Raw genomic sequence first — 26,165 nt, 5'->3', positions numbered from 1 at the left:
ACAATTACCCCCTGAGCAAGAGAAGCTGCAAAATGCTAGCAGACTAGCCTTCTTGGGAAGGCTAAAGGCAGACCCAAGATTAAGGCAAAATGGCATAAAAAAAGGAAAGTGTTGGGAAAGATGGCATGATAGTACATTGGAGAAGCAGCTCACAAAAACTCTTGTCTCCATTACAGAATCACAGAATCATCTAGGTTGGAAAGGACCTTGAAGATCATCTAGTCCAACCTTTAAATTTACCATTCCTTTACCTATTACCACTAGGTTTATAAAAGTTTTTAAGGAAGAAGCTACACATTAACACTGACATAGGTTAACAACATACTACATATTAAGACTGATATAATTTAACATCTTCCTCCCACCAGAGGAACTAGCTACCTTCTCATGCAATAGCTCTGCTGATGCTTGGTTCCTTTATTAAAGTAATTCTACTACTCAACCACCACAAATCTACTCAATTCTTGTAAGGTGAGTTGATCTAATTGCCAGGGGTACAGACAAATGCCAGTCAGGACAAGCACTGGAGTAAGACTGTACAAGCAGAAGTGATGGAATTACCAAGAATGTGCCCTTTATGGTATCAGGAAATGGTTAAGCAGCTCAGACATCTTACCCAAATCTATTTTCAGATGTTCAACACAATATTATTTAAGCACATTTCATAAATTAGGATTTATCATTGAAATACTTGGTTGAATAAGAAGAGTTATCATCACCATTTTCCATATGCAAACCAGAAATGCATGGATTTCATGACTTATACAGCTGAGAAGTGAATCCAAGTGTGCTGGGTCAGGGACAAATGCCTTAACCATAGACTGTTTTCCCTCTATCTTATTTTAATGCATTAAAACATTCGTACTTACATATATATCTGTGTTCATGAGTGTAAGTGCAGGAAAAACAGTAGTAGAAAGCAAGCATTAGATGAGAAGAAAGGAATGTGGGATCCAAACATGAGATGTTGTTGAGGTTTGAACTCAGCCGGCAGCCAGTTGACACGTGGCTGGCCGTTCACCTCCCCCCTCCCCAGTGAAATAGGGGAGGGACAAAAAAGAAGAAAATTTGTAGGTTGAATAAAAAGAAAGACTTTACTAAATATAACAAGAGAACAACAGTAACAATAGTGAGTCCAAAAAGAAATGGGTAAAATGCAGCAGTGGCTTACAGAGCGCAGTGACCACCCCCACAGCAACACATGACCGGACTGGAAATCCGAAAATGGCGCGTGCCAGAGAGAGCCCGCGCCCATCTGTACACCCTGGGCACGACATCGCATGGTATGAAATACTTCAATGACTGATCCTGACCGGCCCTCTAGCTGTGCTCCCTCTCAACCCAGGGAAAGTTAACTCTATCCTGGTCGAAACCAGAACAGATGTATAGACCCAGGGAGAGAAAAGGCTTACTCTTGAGAGGACTGCTTGCCAGGGTAAAACTGCAAGTGGACAACAGAGATTGTAAGGTGCCCTAGTCCAGGGAGAACTGACAGCAGGGCAGTGTAGGCAGAGAAAGGAATGTCATAGATCCAAATCCCAGCCCTCAACCCCTGCCCTCAATTTTACACAGTGGGAAGTAAGGGGTAGAGAATTTATTTTGCTTTTTTTAAAACATATCAGTGGAAATCAGAGGTTGATAGTATAGATCTTGGAGCAGTCTAGATTCAAGATTAGTAGACAGAAATGCTGCACTATTATTTTTTCCATCAAGATAAAGGGTTAACAGTTCTGCCCGTCCAGGACTTAGGTTCTGGTGCATGTAAAAACGAAGTAACACAAGGTTTTGTAAGTGCTTCAAGAATCTAAGATTAAAAGTACAAAATATAGTTTTTATTTACCCTGACGAAATTCTCAGACATGTACCAATAATTTGGATGTAATAGTTGGTCTGAAGCAATCTTTTTACATCCTTTACTAGATCACCTAATAAAGTTAAATATAAGAAAGAAGAGAAAAGCTTTTGGGCAGAGGAGACTTTCACGTTTGAAAACAGAAGCAGCAATATTCAGGATAAACAGCAGAAAGGAACTTCTCTGAGTTTAACTTGGTTATGTCAATTAATTAGACAATGAAAGAGAAACATTCATTTGTAACTGTTCTACAGAGGTGACTGATAAAGTCAAGCAATAAATTCATGCTGTAGAGGAGGCAGAGAGGGAGAGCAAGAGAACAATTGCTTGTGAAGCATTCAGGGACAACTTTCATGTAGGGAAAAAGTATATCCCTAAACCCAGAGCCTCTATTTGGGATGATTTTTAGCAGGCAATAAAAGAGTGATGTTAAATTCCAAACATTGATAGTCATCTTTTAGTTCTTCAGTGAAAATCAGGTTTTGGACATTCTGGTATAAATTCTCTCTTTTTCAACAAATTACAGAAAACTCTCCTGAAAGAACAGAAAAAGCACCATTCAAATCTTCAACATAGCACTCTAAATATGTGAGAGGAAAAAAAGTTGCATTCATTGGCCTGTTTACAACAACGTGGTGGTCTCAGCCCAGATGTTAATGATTTTACGTGCACACCACATCATCAGGAGATCTTTGAATGGGCAACAAGGCAGGTTTTATCAGTAATTACAAGGGTGGATTCTGTGGCTTTGAGACTTATTTCAGGATAATAACTATATGGAGCCATGATACACTCCTCTGCTGCACTTGTTTATGAAAGACTTATGCTTGGTCTAAAGATAAAAATGCTAAAAAAAATGCTAGGACATACTTTACAAATGGAAAACAAAAGCAAACCAGAACGCTTGGGATTATTCTCCTGGTCAGATGAATCCTTTTTTCCCCTTAGCTTGGGCAGAAAAACTTCCTAGACAGGAGGCTATATAGAAATTAATTGAACAAAAAGTTATAGGCTTGTGAGATCATAGAAACTGATCACTGCTGGGATTTACAACACATATTGGGGCTTGACTCTAAAACTGCAGATGGATGGCCTTACGTGCTTCTACTATGTTTGGAAGAGAATTTTTTAAATTAGGTAATTATATGGGTGCTTAGAATTCATAAAGCATATGAAAATGACCTCTGTGTCTACTCATCAGAAATTTCTGAACACACTGGAATATAATACTTTAATATTGACACTCTGTATTCATTAAATGAGACTCTCTATTCATTAAATCTTCCATTCTTCTCTACTGAAAGTAGAAAAAGAGAGGAAAAACAGACACAAGAAATGAAGCTCAATTGTGGGCAAGACTGTCAATCTGTGCTCGGCACTGAGTCTAGAAACAGTGGACAGGCACATTAAATGACTCACATAGCCCAAGCAGAGCCTTGGCAATCACATGAAGCAAATATTCACTGTGACATTTTAAAAACCCTATCACCTGCAAATGCTAAGAAACTGCTCCCAAAACTGAAATTCACTCTCATTACTGGACCTCTCAACTCCCTTCCAATGGCTGCTGGATGACCAAGCACAGCCATTATAACCGACAAGAAGCACTAAGTCTCATAAACCATAACCAAAACATTTCCAAGCACAGGATGCTATTGTCTTGTTGTTAGGCATAATTACTTTTTTCTTGACTCATAAAATAATTAACCCCCCACTTTTAAATGTTAGCCATTTTGCATTTCTTTTCCCAAAAGATTTCAGTGAAATATGCAGCCCCAAATACTTAATTTCCTCAAGTGCTTTATTGACCACTGTTTTGGGGATTTTGTTTGGCTAGGAACAGCACAGCAGCTTGTTATTTTTAATTGAACAGCTATGTACATTACTTCATGGTAGAATCAATGACCAACATTTAATTGAAACATTTCATTTTCTCATTACAGAAATTCTCCCACTAAAAACAGTTACAAAAGTTGCTGCAAAACATAACACAATCCCCACCCCTTAATAACACTAAAACAAAGATGAAGGTTTCAAACCTACAAAATCTTGGATAATTAAGGTATTATACTCATTCAGTATTCTACTGTGCCAACGGGCTGCGTAACAGCATTGGCACTGAAAACCACTCTTCTCAGATCCCATGCTTTTCAAACAGACTGATTAGAAAGTCAGTTGTACTACCAGAAAAGTTGTCTTGCCTGCAGCAAGAAGCTAGTTCATGTCCCAGAAGCTGAATACAATATTAAAGGAAGGGGATTTTACATTTGGCCTTTGTTTACCGCTGTCCTTATGCATGTGCTTAGTCTTGTGCTTTTTTTTAATGGTAGTTTTATTGTCATCTTCAACAAAGACATGAGTTTGTGCTTTCAGTTACAGTACTTTAACAAATATTTTTTCTCCTGAATGAAATGGTGTTTTCTGGATTTATTATGCTATGTAGTTTAGTGTTATTTAGAAGAAACAAAAAATATTAGTCCCCCTCCCCAATACATCCCATTGCTCTGCAATGGAACTAAGGCTTCTTTCAAAGTGATCTGTAGCAATGGTCTATTAGAATGCAGCCAAGCTTTGTGTATTGATTTTAATTCACAATAAGTTAATGCACCTAATAGCTCTTTCTGAACCATTATAGTTATATGATAGGAATATGGATTGAGATCAGAATCAATTGGAGTGTTTTAGAGTATGTCTAAACAGCACAATGCTAGCTTTAATGTAGCTAGCTCAGATACTGGAATTAGCAAAAGTATAGTATGGATACATTAACCTGCTGGGAGCTGCATTATACTTTTTCCAGCAGCCATGCAAGAGCTCCTATTCATAATGAATTCACATAATATTTCATGACATTGCACTGTCATGCAGTTCACCTCCTTTTCTATCTTGCATAGTATGGAAGGATAATTTTGAACGGAGTAAGAATTTCTTTCTGTTTAAAAGTCAAATTTCCTGTGTGCTCTGTGAACTATATGAATTGCTCTGGAATGCAAATGTGCCCACAGAGCAGATGGGTAAGGGTCAGTGAGAAGATAAGAGCTAAGAAGTCTTGAGAGGTAGCCCTTGACATACAGATGAGGTAGGTTGGTCCTACGAGGTTTTGCATTGCACCTACCTTGCTGTCAAACTGTGGCCCCAGCCAGGTCCCAAAACATTTGAATTCCTTGATATTCGCCTCATCTAGTATATAGCACCTGCTACTTCAGAAAAATGGATTGGAAATATTAATTGAAAAAAAAGGGGGCTGGGTTTCCCAGAAGGCTCTGAGATTAAAGCTTGTAAAACAAATGGTCACAGTAGGCATGTGCAGTGTGAATAACTGTAAGGTTTATGACCTACCTGTTTTAACATAAGCCAGGTAGCTCAAAGAAACATAAAGCAGCTATTAAACGTAACCTGTGACCAGTCATCAGCAATTTCAATTTGGCCCTTGTACAGGCATGGTGGGAGTAAGAGGAACACAAATCTATGGGACCAGACGGGATACACCCGAGGGTGCTGAAGGAGCTGGCTGGGGTGCTCGCCAAGCCGCTTTCCATCACTTACCAGCAGTCCTGGCTGACCGGGGAGGTCCCGACAGACTGGAAATTGGCCAATGTGACGCCCATCTATAAGAAGGGTGGGAAGGATGATCCGGGAAATTACAGACCTGTCAGCTTGACTTCGGTGACCGGGAAGCTGATGGAGCAGCTCATCCTGAGTACCATCATACAATACATACAGGACAACCAGATGATCAGGCCCAGGCAGCATGGGTTTATGAAAGGCAGGTCCTGCCTGACAAACCTGATCTCCTTCTACGACAGGGCCACCTGCTTATTGGATGAGGGAAAGGCTGTGGATGTTGTCTACCTTGACTTCAGTAAGGCCTTTGACATCATTTCCCACAGAGTTCTCCTGGTGAAACTGGCTGCTCGTGGCTTGGATGGGCACACGCTTCCCTGGGTAAAACCTGGCTGGATGGCCAGGCCCAAAGAGTTGTGGTGAATGGAGTTAAATCCAGTTGGCAGCCGGTCATGAGAGTGGTGTCCCCCAGGGCTCGGTTTTGGGGCCACTCCTGTTTAACATCTTTATTGATGATCTAGACGAGGGGATCGCGTGTACCCTCAGTAAGTTTGCAGATGACACCAAGTTGGGTGGGAGTGTTGATCGGCTTGAGGGTAGGGAGGCTCTGCAGAGAGACCTGGACAGGCTGGAGCGATGGGCTAAGGCCAACTGTATGATCTTCTATAAGGCCAAATGCCGGGTGCTGCACTTGGGCCACAACAACCCCCAGCAGCGCTACAGGCTTGGGGAGGAGTGGCTGGAGAGCTGCCAGTCAGAGAGGGACCTGGGGGTGTTGATTGACAGCCGGCTGAACATGAGCCAGCAGTGTGCCCAAGTGGCCAAGAAGGCCAATGGTATCCTGGCTTGCATCAGAAATAGCGTGGCCAGCAGGGACAGGGAAGTGATCTTACCCCTGTACTCGGCACTGGTGAGGCCACACCTTGATGACTGTGTTCAGTTTTGGGCCCCTCACTACAAAAAGGACATTGAATTACTCGAGTGTGTCCAAAGAAGGGCAACGAAGCTGGTGAAGGGTCTGGAGCACATGTCGTACGAGGAGCGGCTGAGGGAACTGGGGGTGTTTAGTCTGGAGAAGAGGAGGCTGAGGGGAGACCTCATCTCCCTCTACAACTGCCTGAAAGGAGGTTGCAGAGAGCTGGGATGAGTCTCTTTAACCAAGTAACAAGCGATAGGACAAGAGGGAATGGCCTCAAGTTGCGCCAGGGAAGGTTTAGACTAGATATTAGGAAGCATTTCTTTACAGAATGGGTTGTTAGGCGTTGGAATGGGCTGCCCAGGGAGGTGGCGGAGTCCCCATCCCTGGAGGTGTTTAAGAGTCGGGTCGACAGAGCGCTTAGGGATATGGTGTAGTTGGGAACTGTCAGTGTTAGGTTAATGGTTGGACTAGATGATCTTCAAGGTCTTTTCCAACCTAGATGATTCTGTGATTCTGTGAATGGAAAGACAGGCTCTGCCTCTATCAGGGGATATTAGCTTCTGTTTTTACAATAAGAATTTTAATAATTAATATTTTGAGGAAATCTCATCACTTCAGAAAAAATCAAAGTATTTTTGAAAAGAAACAGAAATACATATGCCAATGTTTGCAGACAAAGGAAAATGGATTGGTAGGATTAGGGAGAGAGTACACCAAGCCTAAATCTCTGGCAAAGCAAGGAATACCTAATTAAGGCACATGATGACCTGATGGCTTTTTGTGTGCCAACTACAGTTCTCACTTTTCAACATTGATCAATTGCAAGAGAACAGCCAAAACGGCTCCTGTTCCCATTTTCTGCTTAGTAAAGTAACCCTAAAAACAGGGCTGGCAACCCTTAGAAAAGAAGCAGGGCAGATGGCTGAGGGCAGGAGGCACTTCAGAACCTTATTTTCTTCCATCTTTGTTTATGGGTCATCACTCTTAGTCCCCAAGAAAGAAATGCACAAATTCCACTTCTCTCTGCTTCATTGTTTTAATACTGCCACTTTCTCTGCAATGATAAAACAAACTTTTTAGTAGGGCCTGTTGCGATAGGACAAGAGGTAATGGTTTTAAACTAAAAGGGTGTAGATTCAGACTAGATATAAGGAAGAAATTGCTTACAGTGAGGATGCTGAAACACTGGAGCAGGTTGCCCAGAGAGGTGGTAGATGTCCCATCCCTGGAAACATTCAAGGCCAGGCTAGACAAGTCTCTGAGCAATCTGATCTAGTTGAAGATGTCCCTGCTCACTGCAGGGGGGTTGGACTAGACAACCTTTAAAGGTGCCTTCTAACCTGAACTATTCTACGATTCTACAATTCTATGCTATGTTAAAGATTCAATTTTTTCATTAAGCACCGAAGTATATTAAATAAATTGATGTGCATGTAATGGTGGCATGTTGTCTGCATATATGGAGGGGAGGAGTAATGTTGAAATATGGCCAATATAATGGCAGAGATAAGGAGGTCTGGAATGGATTAGCATCCCAGCTGACTAGCACAGTGTAGAAAGTTTGAGTTTAATTCAGTTTATGGCACTAATACATATTCTGGAAGTCTGTGCCTGTGCAGTAAGCTAGGACACATAGAGTCAGTGTTAGAAGGCACCAGAGCTTAAAGAGCAACTTTTATATGCTAACAGCTCCTGAAATGCTGAATGGGAGTGCAAGCTAGAAAAATAGTAGGTGCTATTTGTTATGCAGGGTAAGTAAGGAAAAAGGGTGAAGAGGGAGAAAGACACATACCAAGTCTTTTCTTGAATGTTCATAATAATTCTAAGTGCCACATAATGCAATTATTACAAACTTTCAGCCTTAAAGTTTCTGTATGATTGAGAAGCATAAGCTAAAAACTAGGGAACTTCAGGAAAAAACTCTCACTGTGGAACTAGTATTTCCCAGCACTATGTCCTTGCTTTCTAACAATACCTGTCTCAACTAAGTATAGAGGTCTTTCCTTATTTTCAGAAATTAAAGTCTCTATGTGAAGAGCATGAAATAACAAAATCAGGCTTAGAAGTGAAATAAAAGTGTCTGTTTTTTACAATTAAATTGTTTCTAACCAGTACCTTCATAAGATGAAATCTTTACTTAAGAAGCAGTATAAAATGCATTATATAGAGTCTGGGGATAACAACACTCTTGCATTTCCTGCATACTATGTATTTAAAAATACCTAAATGACGAATAATTCTGACTAGAGTTTCTGAGCAGACTTAGGTCAATACAAACTGTTTCCACAAACACCTCTCCTTAGTTTGTAATTCTCTATATGTGTTACTATCTTTTATTCCAGTAATACCACCTATTTTCTCTTATTTGCCTAGGAATATATGTGGTTTCACGGAAATGCAAGGTAGAAAGAATCTCTAAAACCTTCTGTCCTTTCTCTGACTCAGGATAAAATACCCAGACTGAGAAAGACAAACATGAACCTACTCTTCCTGGACAGACCTTTGACAAAGCAGAATCCAGAGTCTTCTTACAACTGAATGCCTAAGTATTCTTAGCATTAGAAAGTCTAATAGGAGCTCTGAGAGCTACACTTACACTGTGATTGAAAACATTTGGTGTAACTATTAATAGTTTGCTTATCCTTAAAATCACTGAGAAAACCTTTGACCAACCAAAGAGCAATAAGTTCCATTTTTAATTTTAAAGATATGATAATAAGTTTTTTAGGAGAGTAAAAACTGATTCATATTGTCAGCATACATCCTAAGCCATTTAAAAAATACTCCTTACATTGGGAATGAGCAAAGTAGTATTAAAACCTGTAAAAGTGAATAATTATTTTTTTAATGTCAAAATTTCAGTTTCAATAAATGCTTGTCCAGAATCATGCCCAGAAATCTGAATTCAAGTTTCCAAATTGGAAAATCTGTCCCATGAAAAGATATTCCAATACCAACTGACTTTTCTGCAGGTGAAAGGCAGTCTCATCATGCATATCTCATACTGAATGACAGCTTTCATGTCAACAACCAGAGTAACTATGAAGAATAGTAAATAGTGAGCCTAATCCTGTCCTGCATCATTACTGCTGATGATTTCATTCATTTACCACTGAAATAAACACCTCTTCCACTGTTGCTATAATTTACCACCATTTCACTAAACATTTTTTGTGATGTGTTTTGTCTATAAAAGATCCATTCTTTCCAAATTTCTTTCAAAGATGGATATATGCAACAAAAAGGAAATGAAATCAAGACACAGGGATTTGTTGTTGCCTAGGAAATTTTGCATTCTTTTCAACTAGCAATGCAATATTTTAAAACTTTAAGTATTTTTGAAATATTTTAACTACAGCCCACATGTTATATACTAAATACATTACTGAGTTATAGTATATAGAGATTTTATGACAGAGTCCAGATAGAATAAACTACATCACTCACAGCTTTTATGCCATTCAAACTTAGGTGCATAAATAGCAATCAAAGAAGGATTTATCCCTTACAGGTAAAAGAGTAAAATATGTTTGATCATAACACAAATACTACTACTGATGAAGATAGTCAATGTTTCTTAACCTTAGCACCTCATATGGCATTTCTGCTGCCATAGGAAATTCATGGCTGTGCACTATAGTCCAATATGCTGATAACGTTGAGACACAGAGCCATGTATAATCTAGCATAATACATGCCTTAATTAAAGTTATTTTTAAAAAAGATTGTAGGCACTGGTGTATAGAAGGTACAGCTTGACAGAATGAAGGATCCACAGAAATGCACACCTTTCAATTATGAAAGTGAGTGAGGAAAGGGATCAGGACTACATGAGAAAAGTGAGCACCTAAAAAATGGGAGAAAATGGAAGAGTCATTATCTATGAGACTATTCTGATTGTACACTATTATAAAATATTTATTTGGTATTTCCTGAGGTATCCCACACATAATCTTTGCTGCAGTTGATCTTTATTTTACATTCATTCACTGATGTTTCTGTCCTGTCATTTTTTTATCCTTTATCAATTCTGACTGTTTGTTCCTCTGCAACTTTGTGTAAACCAGTGTTGGAAGTCAAATCCCAAAGACTAAGTGTCTCAGCTTTTAAAACCAGGACTTAGCTTCATATCTTACTTTTCACCTTTTCTCTGAGTGTTAAGTTCAATAGAAAAAGGGTCTGATGATGCAGACCTTGTGCCAGCTCATGTCTCTAAAGATATTGTCTGCTTTGAGGTTTGTTTCTTTCCTACTCTGGGCAACAAATGCTGGTGCATTTAATGTCAACCATTGAGAATTAAACTAGTCCACGTATCATAATACTTTCCCTGGTGTAAATGATACTTTTTTTTTTTTTTTGCTATGCATGTCTACCCTTCTGCCAGCCCTCTCAGTACACCACGTCCCACATGTCCCACAGTGCCCACCTAGAGCCAAGGGTCACCAAATTGCCTCTGGTCCACCTAGCTCTGTGCAAGTAACCTAGGTAATAACTCTCAAGAATTAGCGCATAGGGATGTATGGCAAAGCATAATTCAGTATCACTTGCTATTATTTTTCTTTCCTTCATCTTGTCTGCATTTTCAGAACCATCCACATATGAAAATACATGCCTCTTGTTTGGGAGCTCTATCGAATTTTCATGTAAAGTCACAAATATATTTTGCACCATTAGGAAGTTATACCTTATGCACTTTCAGAAAAGGCTCTGTACTTTTCAATCAAGGTGTTAATTCTTTAAAACGGGGAATTTCAAACTTTTTCCTTTTTCAAACAACAGAGGCTTTTTTAGAAACATGATTTTGCAAAAACCTGCTGGCCTATTCATTGTCAAACAGGCCAAATCTCATTCCATTTCTGATAGCTTAAAATTCATATGAATAATTCATTAATTGCCACTGCTACTAAAATGATATTATGAGAATATCTGCTGTATTCTAGCTCCCTTTCAATAAAACGGAGCAGCTGAAAAGGAGGAGGATAAACTGAAATAGCCAAAGTGGATATCAAGCTAAATTTGTTCTTGGACAATTGTTCATTCAAGACTATCTGAATCTGTTTGGAGTTATTATGTTGACCTTTGATTGAGCTACATTTCAGAATCTCAGAATACATTTCAGAAATTCACTAGCAAGTCACTTGAACTTAAAAGTAACTTGTCAAACACAAAGTTCAAACTTTGCCTGCATGTGGGGAAGCAGTCCAAGAGAGAGACATTTAAGTACGGCAAAATAAACCTTTTCTAGAAGTGTAGAAAGTGTGGTACTAATCCAAGTCAGATTAAAATGCTGAATCACGTGTACACAGGCATGACTATAGTTCCCCTCAGAATACAACACAGAGAATTATTTCTTATTCCTATTTATGCAGAGGAGAATATTCCCATTAACTTCAGAGGAGCCAGGATTCACTGCCAAATGAAACCAGAGATTTCCAATTTGGAGACATACTGTATTCTGTCATATTCACAAAGAGATTTTGTTTTGGATTTGCAGAAACATAGCCCATAATTATTAAATTTATCTAGGGAAAGGAATTAGTAGATGGATGCAGATGATGGGAATTGTTCAGCACTTGCTTTTTGAAGGACTGCTTTGGGGAAATTAGTCGCAATCATTTATCATTTTCAGACTGCAGAATGTTTCATTTCATAATAAGTATAATGCAGTATTACCCAGGTGTTGCAATTTGCTATCCTCTCAAATTCTACTGCGATTTTTAGAACGAGTCCTTTTCAACCTGAAGGCATAACAAAATGAAATTGGAAGAGGAGAAGGGTTGCTATCAAGAAAGACATGAGAGATTCAAATCATTAATAGATTAACAAATTAATGCTAACTTCTCAAAACTCAGTGAAAAAGAAACCCATTCATATTCAAAGGTATTTTTATTATTATTTAATTCTAATTTAAGCCTTCTTGTTTGCCCAGATCAAGACCATGCTGTTAGAAACTGGCAGAATACAATAACAAATAATTCATAGTCAATAATAGATTCTTTACTTTTAACAGAAATGTATTGACTTGATTGAAAAACTAAGAGAAAGACAGAAAAGGAAGTAGGATAAAGAAAGATCATTGCTAAAATAAAGTTGATGGGTGAAATCCCTCCTGCACTCACATCAAAGGCAAGAATCACATCTTTTCATCACACAGGTTAAATATAAATCTCAGTTTTGTTCTATCCAGCAGATATAAAACCAGGTGAATACTGATCATAGCTGTAAAATTAATAGGGCTTAATGAAATTCTAGTCAGTGTCTTTGTTGACTGAGTTTTTCTAAGAACAAGTTTTTCTAAATTGAATAACAGAGGGACCAAAATCTAATTTTAAAATGAGAGAAAACAAGTAGTAATACTTTTTTTTTATATCTTTGCTTCATTTCCAGTGTCACAGCATCCCAGCTAAGACTCCACTCAAATTCAAATATTATATCTATTTATTCATTCTATTCCAGTAAAAGTAACATAATTGCACCATTCTAATAAGCTATGTGAACAAAGATAGGAACCAAGCTATAATTACCAACAAGTAAAGGCTCTGTAAATTTATCCTATAGCAACATATATGTTTGAAGTAATGATATGCTAATGACAGCTATTTAGAAGCCAGCACGTCCTCATGAATAACCTTTACTTATGCATAGTAAGGGCAGTAAGAGAAACTGCTAGAGGGTAAGCACCCTAAATAATGCTCTGTCACCCACAGGGGTGGCAGCAACATCTGTGGATATCCAAAGATTAGAAGAGGTTAGAAATAATTAGCACTTTGCAATTTTGGCATCTGCACTGTCCAACTTCAGGCTTTCGGTTAGCAGCTTCATTTTCTGTCTGTGTCTGTCTGCCTGTCTCTCTCTCTCAGCCATTAGAGTTTGTGGGTGAGGGAGAAATGGTATTTTATCTTCCTGATTTCTGCGTTTGGGGGAAAGTACCAACAGTCAAGGGAACTGCTAGTGAAAAATACTGCTTCTGGCTCATGAGTTTAAAGAAGTGTTTGCTTACTCCCTTTATTCACTCAGTTTACAAAATCCTCGCCTCTCATCTTTGCTGAGTAAAATCAAATGAATCTCAATGTGTAGTGTGGTTCACAGTTGGTTTTGCCCAGATTGCACTGACCATCCATGAACAGCTCTATGACTTTAAAAGAATAAAGGAAGTTTTATGCTATGAAGCCAAAATGAATCATTTGCATCTTTCCCCTATATTGCCTTCAGTGCACATTCTACATAAAATGAGATTCAGTTAGCAAAACGATGTTAGCAGATTTTAACAAAGCACAATTCAGACTAATCGTGTTTTTCACTACTTGTGCATGGAAGTTGTCACCAGTTGTGCTTTAAAACTGTCAACAAAACCAAATGCCTTTTGTGTGCTCATGTGAGGCAGCACATGAGGACTGCAGTGAGGAAACTGAACTGCGATGTTCTGTGTGCTGAACTTTAAATGTCTGCCTTCTGTTTTTATTATTAATATAGAATCTGATCAGCATAACTAATGACTTGTATTTTTGCAAGTTGCTAAATATTCATGCTATAATGACTTGAAAGAAGAATGCTCTCTGGCAAGCTAACTAAAATAACTGGGGATGAAATCAGAGGAATAGAGTGGGGAGCAAGGGAAGAAGAAGTAAAAAATAAAATCCAAGACTCTAATTTGAATTTATTTTGCTAGACAACATCTTGTGTCAACAGAAAATTATACTGAACCAACTAACATGAGTATCAGGCAAAACATAAAGACCATCTACTGCTAGCATGATGCTATTTTGATGAACATGCAATTAAAGTATAAAACTCCCATCCTATTCATTTGTCTTTTTCTGTGCATTCATCCTTCTTATTTTGTTGGGGGGTTGTTTTGTTTTGTTTTGTAGATATTATCACAGGAAGTTTTCTAGTGTACTAAGAGCTGGAACAAACTGGACACCCTTACAGATAATAGCTTTTAAAGACCCATAAATAACTGGAGGGGTAAAAAACTGCCCTGTCTGTGGCACTGGCATGCTCTGGTGATTTCACTTTCCACTCCTGACTGAGCCTTCTCCTTCATCATGCAATGTCAGCAAGGCAAATCATGGAAACTGCTCTTGCCTTGTTCTTTATGAGCAAGTGGTCAGGCCCTCAAACACCAAATTGGTAACAAAAAAAGTGAGTAGATAGTAGAGAGAGGGAAGTAGCTCAAAATAACCTTTACAGTTCTGTAGCCCTGGGTTACCTTTGTGTTTGGGTATCGGTCCAAAGATGCCTATACATCTCATTCTTCTTTCTTTCTCTTTCTTTCTTTCTTTCTCTTTCTTTCTTTCTTTCTTTCTTTCTTTCTTTCTTTCTTTCTTTCTTTCTTTCTTTCTTTCTTTCTTTCTTTCTTTCTTTCTTTCTTTCTTTCTTTCTTTCTTTCTTCCTTTCTTTCTTTCCTTTCTTTCTTTCCTTTCTTTCCTTTCTTTCCTTTCTTTTCTTTCTTTTCTTTCTTTTCTTTCTTTTCTTTCTTTTCTTTCTTTTCTTTCTTTCTTTTCTTTCTTTCTCTTTCTTCTCTAGCAATTTCTGCTCCAGCAGTCAAAGTTTATGACACGGAATACACTAGCCTCATATCACAAAACACCTTCCTATTCTGGTAGACATTGTCTGTTCAGCTTTAAACCAACAACTTTGCTGCAGCTGCTTAACGCAAGGTGTCCACACAGGGGAAGAACCTGGCTGAAGAAGAGCTAGGAGGGGACAGTAAATGTTTTACTGAACTAACGCTACTCGCCCTAAGCTGACCTTGAATATTTACCAAGTGTGGCAATTTGTGTAAGACTGCACTCAATTTAGCAAGGTAATTGGAGGGCAGCTACATCTTATGAATCATTTAGAGTTTCAACCAGGTACTTTAGCTAACAGGGCACTTGAAGTTGCCCTTTATCAATTCATACGGTTGTGTTATATAATTTAGTATGTGTCTGTGGAAGAAACACATTCTAATGAGCTTGATTCACTCTGAAATGAACTGTACTGATAATTTTATTTTGTGGAAATCGCTTCATTGCTCTGGTATTGACAAGCTGAAATCAGACACTTGAATACCGACTAAGTTCTTGGTAAAATGGTGTACTTAATAAAAAGATGAGGCAAGAGGAAGAAAAATACATTCCTCCTAGTGCAAAAGGATGAGCATCTGCTTACCAGCACAGTCACCACACGCAGAACCACTCCTCGCATGTTATTCTCCAACTTTCTGTCTGTTAGTGACCCATTCAGACCGGTGATGGGATTCCAGCAGCCAAGCTAAAAGAGAAAATAGAAATAATTTCCTCATTGCCCATAAAACTGTGCCAGTCATTCCTCTTAGGCGGCTTTAAGCAGCAACGTATGAAATAAACAGAACACCTTCTGGAATCAATGGGATGGAAAGTCAGGGAAAGGCTTGCACACAGATTCATCTTTAAATTGCAAATGAAGCAATTAGGGATATCGGTTTGTGCTCTTAAATACCAGTGTGCAATGGATGACAGCATCCAGGGTTTGGGGGTATATGTATTGCTTTAGAAGAGCTCAGGGAGGACTTCTACATTAATGAAAAATATTTAAAAGTGTCATGGCTGTACCAATACTTCTACTTTACTTTCAGTAATACACTAATTGGAGAAATAATAGCTGTCATAATTTTAGCATGCTGTCTACTCCAGCCCATCTTTCCTAGCAGAACTCTGATGAAATGAATTACACTAGTTTTAATTAAAGCTTACACTACTCATTGATGCTGAAATAGCAGTGATTTTTAGCCAGGTTAAAAATTACATTTAAAGATGATTGAGGAAAAGACCATTGGATAGGCATATCACAGTATTGAGAAAGGACTGCAATAGATAATGTAGAAAAAAGAATTCAGCTATAAGATGCTTTGTATTGGTGTTATTGTATTTCTTGGGCTTCTATGGACAGAAGATTTTTCTCATGGATCTCTCTAGGACTAACTGGATTTCAATTTGAATCTAGTAGATAGTGACATGTAATTTAGCTTCTCCGAAAATGTAACTTGCCTACATTTTTACATGATGGTAGATGCTTATCTTGGGTACAGAGAAACAGACCAAGCAAACACTCATCCCTTAGCACTGCATACAAACATTACTGTTTTCGGTTTTGGAATTCATTACCACATTCATCTGGCCTGTATAATTAGCAGTGTTAAATCTGAAACCCAACAGAAGGACAATGACTGACTTCAGATAATTTAGGAGCAGAGACTCAGTCATGGTGTATAAACTAATTGCCTATGTAAATGTGTTATACAGCCAAAGAGGTAGGCAACTGCAGGTACCAGTTATTGCTCTGAATTGCCCTCTCCATGGACCATGCATGAAATCTATGGTGGGATGCTCATCGTCTGACTCGGGTAGTTAATGTAAGCCTCTAAACTCCATGGTTTTCACATCCTTATTTAAAGGCACAAAAGGTCTTGCTCTGACAAAACCAGGATTAACATCAGTAGGTTACTGCTGGGCCAAGTGGCCTCTACTAAGACCAGTGTCTCAGAGATTCAACCCTATAATCTGTGAGAAATATCAACTATAAAACATCCAAAACATTACTGTACTTTAAGGCACAGTCACAGAAATGGTGGAGTGCCTGAGCCAGCTGAAGGGGGCTATGAAAGAAGGGGAGTACCTTTGCTGACCACGATTAAACACAAATTTACAGAAAGCATTATTTTCAGTCCTTCATGGGAAAAGCCTTTGCATATGTATTTCATGTATCTTTCAAAGTGAGACAGGAAACAAGGAACAAACTCCAAGTACACACATTTAACAATTTAAGAAATGCACCATTTGAAATATTTGTTTTCTTCATTATAACCATTAGGCAATTTTAGAAACTTCTAAATTATTTAATTTCAATATATTTGCATCAATTCTTTGAAGATGCCTCCTTAAGAAATGGGTGCCTCAAAAATTAAAAAACCCAAATGTTTCTGCAATGATATAGAGGTTAGGTTTGACTCGATGATCTTAAAAGTCTTTTCCAACCTAAATTATTCTATGATTCCCAATAGAAGATGGCCTTAAAATAACGTAGTCATTTCTCTCTGCCATCTTCAGAAGTGCTCAGAGTTAAGGTTATACTATTGTCAGGGTAATTTAAGGTTATACTATTGTCAGAGCAAGGGTAATGCTGAGCACACTTTTAATCTCAAGTAATAACTAAATCAAGGATCTACTGGACTCAGAACTCCAGCAGAAATCATTGGAAGTAGCAATAGGAGGAGGAACTAAAGTGCAAGGCATTGTATTAATCTCTTGCAATTGAGAATTGAAAGATGAGTATCTTTCCAACAGCTCTTTCTAAATAAAAGCACAAGCTATCACTGCTATTTCCTCACCTCATGTTCCCATCTGATCACAAAGACCAACAACAGATTATAGTAGCCATCTCTGCTTCTTCTACAGCTCCACAGTGTGTCTAGCTGTTCACAGCAGTATGGATAGACTGCTGACACACTCCAGGTCCTCATCACTCCTCTGGCAAAGCCCTCCAACACTTTGAGCTGAATAATCTAATTGCTGAATGTGTTACCTGTAATAATGTAGTGAAATGTAGTGAATGTATTTGAAGTGTGTGCACTGTACACTATATGTGATAAACTACTGCCACCCTATAAAGCAAAGCATTTGATAGGCTACATTTTCTGTACTAAAAATATTGAAAATGGCACTAAGTTCAGAACAAAAGTGCATTAAATTAATTCAGTGATTGTAATTCTTAGTCACATAAAGAAACTAATTAGAACTTAGATCCAATTAGTATATCCAAATGTGTTGGAAATATAATTACCACAGAAACTATAGTGCTTTTGCCAGATCTAAAACTCTAGGAAGTTACTGAAGAGCCTTTGTATCCTTTTGAGGTTAAAGTCCATTTTTAATCATGTACATTAATGTGTACATATTTATATAATTAGCTTTTTAGCAAAACCCATTCTACCTTTTTTAAGGAAAAAAACCCCTAACATAACTGATTCCTGGAAATTTAGCATAGCACTAATTTTCCTTTAAAAAGGCACATTTTCAATTATTGTTAATTTAATTTTCAATTGAATTGTTCCTTTATGCAACACAGTCATGGTGAAGGCAAATGTGCAGTGCCTTTCCAATAAAGTTGAAATTGCTTTTGAGTGGGAGCTACTTACTGTATTAGGTGAAAACAAATCAACATTTATTTATGACAATTTGAGCTTGTCATTGCAGCAAGGAGCAAATGTAACTACTGCTGAAACAGCAAGATTGGGGTGGTATGAAGCTACCTCTTCAGCTCTACCTCTCACTTAACCGATTCTGCAAAACATTTTTTGCTTCTGCATTTCCTTCCTTCTTCTTTAGTTCTGTCTCTGATAGTTGCAATAAGAGAACAGATCAGGCAATAACAGAATCTCACATGAATTGTGGTTGATTTGTGTAGAACAATATGGGTGATGGGAACTCTCTATTGAGCACAGTACTTGTCATCTTCATGCCATATGAATTTTGTTATTTATAGTGCTTTGAACTTCACTTGCAGTTTATTTTATTTATTCTAATGACAGCATTAACTCCGCTACGTTCAGATATAAAATGCTGAAGATGGAAAAGCTGTCAGTGCTCTGCTTCCTCTGATATCCAATTTACAATCTCTTTCTGATCATCCCACCTCCCAGCTTGTTATCCCCTCCATCATCATTATTAGCTGCATCCTGCTTTGCTGACAGAGTCAAAAATTGACCTCCCTTCCTCATTAGAAATATTTGCCTATATGAACTATGCATTATGTTATGTATAGCTGTAATTTCCAGACACTAATTTATAAGGAACTTGGAACATGAAAATCTATGCCTTTACGACAGAGCTTACAGCCAGATTTTCTCCCCTACTTCCTATGAAATCAGTGAACTCTGCTGAATACCTGAGAGCTTTCACTTTTTTTTGTCTGCCAGAGTAAAATGCAGATTAAAACTATATCAATTAATCGAGAAAAATACATTGGCCTGCTGTGATCACAGCTGAGGACAATCACAGAAAATAAGTAAAACCAGAATACTGATATGAATGCATTACCTAAGTGCTTGTCACTACAGGAGAGTGTAGAGTGTTCTGTTACCTCAATTAACATAAAAACTATGCAGGAAGTGGTTCATCTAGCACTGCAGTGCAACCACCTCTGAACTCAGGTTGCATCACAGCAACACTACAAAACAGTCAAGGGCAGAAAACACTCTAGAGAAGCTGCAAGAGAAATCTGAAAGATAAAACACCACTACATCTGTAATTGGAATCGATCAGGACACCAGGATTACTACGGCTCCTCTTTCCTTTAGTTTCCTGGCATTTTAAGAAAAAAAAAAAAAAGGAAAAAAGGAAAAAAGAAGATCTTGGTTTTACTACAGACAGCGTGATAAAACATTTCTAGTGGAAATGCCCACCACAGAGCACTGTTGAGGAACAACTCCATTAGCAGTTCAAAAGAAAGCTGGTCACCCACAGAAATACCAGTCTCCTTGCCTGCAGTTCTTCAGAAACTCCCTTCTCAATTTTCACCCAGGTCCAACCTGCTTTAGGAACTGACATTCTCCAAGATATCACTTCAACAGGAGAAATGCATGTTAATAATGTCCTTTTCCATACCAAAGCATAATAAATTCACATGACTGGAAAAGACATCATGAAGCTGTCATGAAACAGCACTCAGCTAGGAGATTCTAAATCCCAGGTGTGCTGGGAAGACTCAAAATGGGATACACAACAACAACAACAAAAAAGAATAACAAGGATTTTTTTGTGATGTGTGGATTCAGCATTTAAAAAATTTGCTAGGACACCAGTTTAGCCAAAATTCAAGCAGGACAACATAAAACTAGTTTTGCAAGGAGTATTCTTGATGGCTCTTGTTCAGCTGTTGTTTAATATGTCCAACAGTGACTGGGCAATCAGAGACTACATCCTATAAAGACTATGTCTCACAGAAGAAATGTCAGAAAAGATAAGTTTTGGTTGTCATTCTGATACTGTCAGTTATGTAAAATTTAGTCAGACACTCTGTCACCTGGTTAAAGAGTCCTTTCAGTTCAGCTCCCTAGCCAGCACTCAACATCTGGTCAACCAAATCTGCAAAAAGTCTGATGGCCAGGGGTTAACTGAGGGCCTTAGTACACCTGGGCTTGATTAAAGAAACAAGGATCAGTTTTTTTCTTCACAGCAATTTTCTAGTGTGATTGGTTAGCAGGAAAGCTTTCTGTGTTTAACTTCTCCCTTCACTGGAGCTTAGGTAATGGCAAATAATAAGTTGTTAAAATCAATAGAAAACACTGTGTTCAACAAATCGGATAATGTATAGCAGCACTTGTTTCTCCTACATTCTGTGTGGTGAAACCTATATAGTTCTGTGCATTCAGTTAATTATTTTGTACAGTATGTTTTACTGCTTTAATTTTTCTCTGGACTAGAAGGAATGACCTGCCCCTGGACTCGCTCTATTATTTTAAAGGTATGTTAGGAGAATGTGAATACCCAAGTTTAGTTTTATATCCAGTGGCTTAAGGATTATAATTACACCAGTCAAGGTGGTCTACTTGTTTTATTAACTGATCACAGACATAAGTGCAGGTGACCTAAGTGAGAATTTCTCTCCTCAAAGCCAAAGTACATGGCAAAATAACTGCGCACAGTTAATAAAATGTTTTGCTTTGGGGACTGCCCAAATTTCCTTTTCTTATTGAATTGAAATAAAGAAGCTAATGGGAAGTTACCTGCTGGTAACCTGATGTTTGTTTGCCTACCAGCTCTTGACTCAATATTTTCTCAAGGACTCATGCACCCACACTGGTGTCAGAAGTTATAACTGGATGTTTTAGACCACTGACAAATGTTGAATATATGGGGAAAAAAGCACAGACTGCAAAGCTGTTCTCACACTGCGTGCTCCATTCATGAAGCTCATGCTTAGTGTTTAGGCCAAACTTCAAGAGGAAGTCTAATGGTATGATTTTTGGAAAGTATAGTAAATCACCACATCTGAAAGGTAATGAACCATCTCCCCAAGCCAGTGGTGTCATTCTAATAGTCCCTCACTTCTTTTTTCCCTTCATCTCCAGCTTACTTTCTCTATTACTACTTTCCCTTTCATTTGAAATTTGCTGGTTTTAATCTACTATTTCCCACTTCTAAGTATCTTTTATCTTTGGAAAACACCCTTTTTTCCTTCTCTAGTCCTCTCTGTGAATTCAGTACTTCCACTGGTTCCCTAATCTGTGGTTATCTTGCTCTTTCCTATATTGCAATGCCTCTTGCTATTTCTCTGTGTACTTTCAGCACACTTTCTTTCCTCTGTGCTTTTCTTTCCCTTGATCTTCCCTGCCGTTTCCTGTGCTTTCTCCCCGTCTTGTTCTTTTTTGTTTAGGGTTTGGATTGGTAAAGGGACCTCACTTTTCACTTCATCCAGCTTTGACTCATCTTTCAAATTACTTTGGGTCCTTTCTCCTTTCTCTTCAACCCTTGGATCTCCTTTTCTCTCAGGCAGTCCTCTCAGGAAACTTCCCCTCAACTCCTCCCTCTGCTCTTGTGTTATGAGGAGATAGGACTTAACAAAATACATTATTGTAAAACTCTTCTTTTCTTGCTTTCACCTTTCATTTTTTTTTTTCACTGCTGTTCCCTGAAATCCTTACACAACTCTGAAGAAAAGACCCAGGCAGGGATATTAATGAGCCAGATGGTGATTTCTTTCTCACTGCCTCTGTATTTCAAATACTCAGAAAAGCCCATTCTTTAACCCAATACAGACATCACCCCTTTGCCTTTTGGTGACTTCACTGTGGATCACTGTGAAGGAAAAGCTCCCCTGGAAATCCCGGTGGTGCTCAGGGATTGCATAGCAGCAAGCATTCACAGGGAAAGTATCCATCCTTCCTCATGTGTCCTGTACCACATCCCAGAGCACAGAGAAAGTGTATGTATGCAGGCTACTGGCATGTTCTGGTATTGCTTGAATGCCAAAATGACCTTTGTGAGAAGGCAGGTTTTGTTGTCCTTTTGCTGAAAATTGAGGTAAGAATGTAACAGTTGACAAGAGCATGTTGCTAGTGGCTGGGGTTTTGGTCAACCGCTATAGAGAGGCCAGTAACTACCTGAGATGAGTAACGCATTTGCCTTTAAGACTTTATGATTTGACCAGACTTGGTCATATATCACCCAGAATACACTGTGAACAACAGGAAGTCGGGAAGGAAAAAAAAACTTCACAGATATTAACAATTAAGTCTAACATCTACTTTTATATGATTTTTTTTAACAGTATATTTTACTATCTACAGTTCATGTTATCACCTTGTTATGGTTTATCAGGTGATGTAAATTAACTTAAAATGGCATAAATAGACTCTTCCTCCTCCAAAAAGAAGATAAAGTAATAATCTTTCCCCAAAACACATACACACTTTCTTTTCTTTTCAGGAGGCAAACCATCCTTTAGACTACCAAAGTACTTCACACTGCTGGAGTAAAACTCATGAATATCACTTTCATTTTACACTGAAAGCTTGCTCACTGATGGCTGAATTATTCCAGGGAAACTGATAATACCAAATAAGTTCAGGTTTGTGTGCAGTTTAAATACAGTCACTTTGATTTTTAATTGCAAATCCTTGTCTCCTTTCTCATTAATCATATTAAGAGCTTAAAAGGATGTCTTTTATCTAAATCATGCAAGGTCTGAAAAAATTTTTTAAAATCAGGGTTTATAAGTGAATTTAGTCCATATTGTGCTGGGACACCACTGCCTCTTTATGAAATCAAAGAGAAAAATATTCAATGTTACTACTTCAGCTCATATTAGATCACAATGTTTAAGATTTTTATATCATAGTAAAACCTTTGATCAAACCTGATCAGTGAAAAACAATGAAAAATATTGTTTTCCACTGGATTGTGTGAAGCTCCCTCTCAGGAGCAACAAAACTTGTGTGGCACATTTCTGCTTCCCACCAGGGAACTGGTGGGAACATTCTTCAATAGATTCCCAGCTTTCCCTTCAAGCTTAGTAAGGTGTTTTTGGAGATTTGATTTTTTCAGAAAGGGTCTGACAAACTGGAGTATATGGAGTATATGAGTATGCTGTTGCAGGGCTCAAAAATTCTGGGGGCAGTGTTCCAGAAATAAATCAAAATTGTAATAGCATAAAACAAACCCAGCACTGTTTCACTTGGAGAGAAGTGGGTTTACAGAGCAGGATTCTGAACAAACTCCGTCCAATAAACCACATAAGTGAATCCTTCAGAGCAGAGTAAATTGCCCTGTGCTGAATACCCTGCTTTTGTGGCAGACCGCTGCCAATGCTGAGTTACTTGGGTACCTTCACACCATTGCAGTCAGCTCTGTGAGCAGTCATGCTGAGAAGCATCTTGGCTTTTTTTCTGCAATGAAAATTGCCCCAGGAGTCAGTTCTGGAAGTAAATCCACACGGACAATTGTGTATTAGCTTCACCACTCTCCAAGCTGGGGAGAAAAAGAAAGGCTGTTGTCTAGCTCCAGCCCAGGAGCTGCAGCAGTACGGTAGTAGTACAGACCTGTGCTTGTACTAAAGAAATCTGTGCTTGTTTTAAAGGCAGCTGACAAGGAACACTCTGTTTAGGTACACATGGGGCCCAAGGAGGCTACAGAACATTTGGAGTAATCTCAGTGGCACCTCTTTAGTCCTTTTTGAAGTGTAAGCGACATTATCACACCACTGCTTGCACAGAAATGCATCAATGATCTCTACATCTGGTTGCCTTTTCACATGAAGCACAATGTTATGAAGTACCCTTTTTTTTTCATATATAACATATGGGAATTTCCCTTTTTCTTTGGCAGGCTATAGGATTTGAAATGAAGCAATACTCCACCACTTCTTACTCAAAAGTAGATGTATTTATTTACTTAGCTACTGAATGCTCCTTGAGCAGTACTGATGCTGTGGTTTTCCTTATGCATGAAAAACAAGTTTCATTCACAAGACTTGGGTAAAGGGTGGGAAATGTTCCTAGGATGAACATACCATGAAAGTACATGTTCTGAAAACCTTTGAAAGAGAATACACTTATTTTTAAACATATACTTACACTTAGCATGTTTGGAATTGCTACATAATTCTTAACTTCAGCATGAGACACAGAATAAGAAACAGATGCAGAAAGACACATCCCTGCCTTATTCAAGGCAGTGATGCACTGGCATGAAAACACTCCTTCCAAATCCCACATACAGAGAGGCACGTGTGATAAGATACTATTTTTATCCCAAAGAATGTGGGTCCCTCTCTCCCCAGACACGTTCACCCTCTCATCACCAACATGAGAGACAAAGGAATTAGTATGGAGGTAGTGGGAGAACACCAACCAGTTCAGTATAGATGATATACATATCTTAAGGCATATTTGTACCTGTCTAGAAGATGTTCAAATTTACACAGCATCAAAGTAGCTTACACTTTCTGTTGTTCAGCACAGAAGAATTTGCCAGCTCCGTCTTAAACGTAGTACGAAGAAAGAAAGATCTGATGAGAACATCTATTGCATGCCAGCGCAACATGCTTCCTAGGCACAGGGGCTATGAAACACCTGCTCACAAAGCATCAACACCACCACCAACAACAAAAAAAAGCTGATGGAGCATGAGAAATACACATGAAAGACCAATTCAACTGATTTCCATTTTATATACGCATATGTGCAGGCACTCCTGAGAGTGCCTAAAGAATGGAGACCTTTGGTGAAAAGGGGCACACCAAACCAAGTTGTTACTTTAATACTGCCTTCAAGTTTCTCACTACAGAGAAGCTAACATGGCAATGCAGCAAGCGTAGCACTAGATGATAAACTGCTTTCCGTTGATTCTCCAGATTCCTGTGATGCTTAAATGGGAAATACAGAGATTGAAACAATCTTTGCTTACACATAGATCAATACTCTGTTCCTAAAATCCAGGATTTATTCTCAGTGTTGACAGAAAAAAAGAGGCTTGCTAAGTTGGTTATGTCATAGACTTACTAGCTTGACACTGGCTAGTAAATCAAAGCAGCATTTTGTCACTGATGTGTTAGAAAATATTATTCCAGTATAACCCATGCTCACAGGATGTATGGCTAGAGTGTCACCAGTTTTCAGTGCATTATGGACCAGATATTACAAGTGATTTACTGGATCATATATTTTTGAGAGTTTGGTAGTACAAAAAATAAGGTTGTGGGGTGCTTTTTCCAGTCCCTCAGCACAAAGAAACTTTCTTAGGAATCAGAACTGACAGTGCAGAAATAAAAAAAATTAGCACAGCAGTGACCAAGCAGAGTATTAGTACCAAGCAACATCTGAGAAGAAGCAACAGCTTCTTCTGAAGGCTGATTTTGGACCATGAGGACTGGGACAGTGTAGAACAGAAAGGTCAAGAGTGAATTTGAGGAGATGGTCATGGCCAACAACCTGGATTACAAAAGGGAACTTCTTCCCACTAAATGTAACTGCAGTGACAGCAGATGTGTTCACATAGGGTCCTAAAGATCATCACAGGAGCCAGAGGCACCAAGCACTGGGAAATATTTGAGGAACTAGGTCATGGTCCATCTCATACCAGGGGTCCCTCCCTCCATGGGGTCCAGATAATCCTTTCTAAGATTTTTGCTTCTAGACGATCTAGCCTTAGTTCCAAAGCACAGGCCTTTTTAGCATCAAGAAACTGTTACTGAAATTATTTCTGTGCTAGAGGCCCTGACAGAACTGCTATGTGGTTAACCAAATGTTACATTGATAATGATCAAAAGCAATTTCCTCTCTACCTACCAGCACTATAAACTCACCTT

General features: G+C 38.5%; 1 protein-coding gene across 2 annotated transcripts in view; it reads right to left on the bottom strand.

Moving 5' to 3' along the window:
• Positions 1-26,165, bottom strand: part of GRID2 (glutamate ionotropic receptor delta type subunit 2) — a 757,188-nt gene that overhangs the window by 147,064 nt on the left and 583,959 nt on the right. For both annotated transcript variants that reach the window (XM_074823105.1, XM_074823106.1), the window contains exon 9: positions 15,492-15,593. In XM_074823105.1, the coding sequence (XP_074679206.1) occupies positions 15,492-15,593 (102 nt within the window). The remainder of the gene's footprint in view (positions 1-15,491; positions 15,594-26,165) is intronic.

This window comes from Strix aluco, chromosome 4, assembly GCF_031877795.1.
Source record: "Strix aluco isolate bStrAlu1 chromosome 4, bStrAlu1.hap1, whole genome shotgun sequence".
In the NCBI taxonomy this organism is placed as follows: Eukaryota; Metazoa; Chordata; class Aves; order Strigiformes; family Strigidae; genus Strix; species Strix aluco.
Note: the sequence above shows the minus strand (reverse complement) of the source record. Positions and strands in the feature narration are given on the sequence as shown.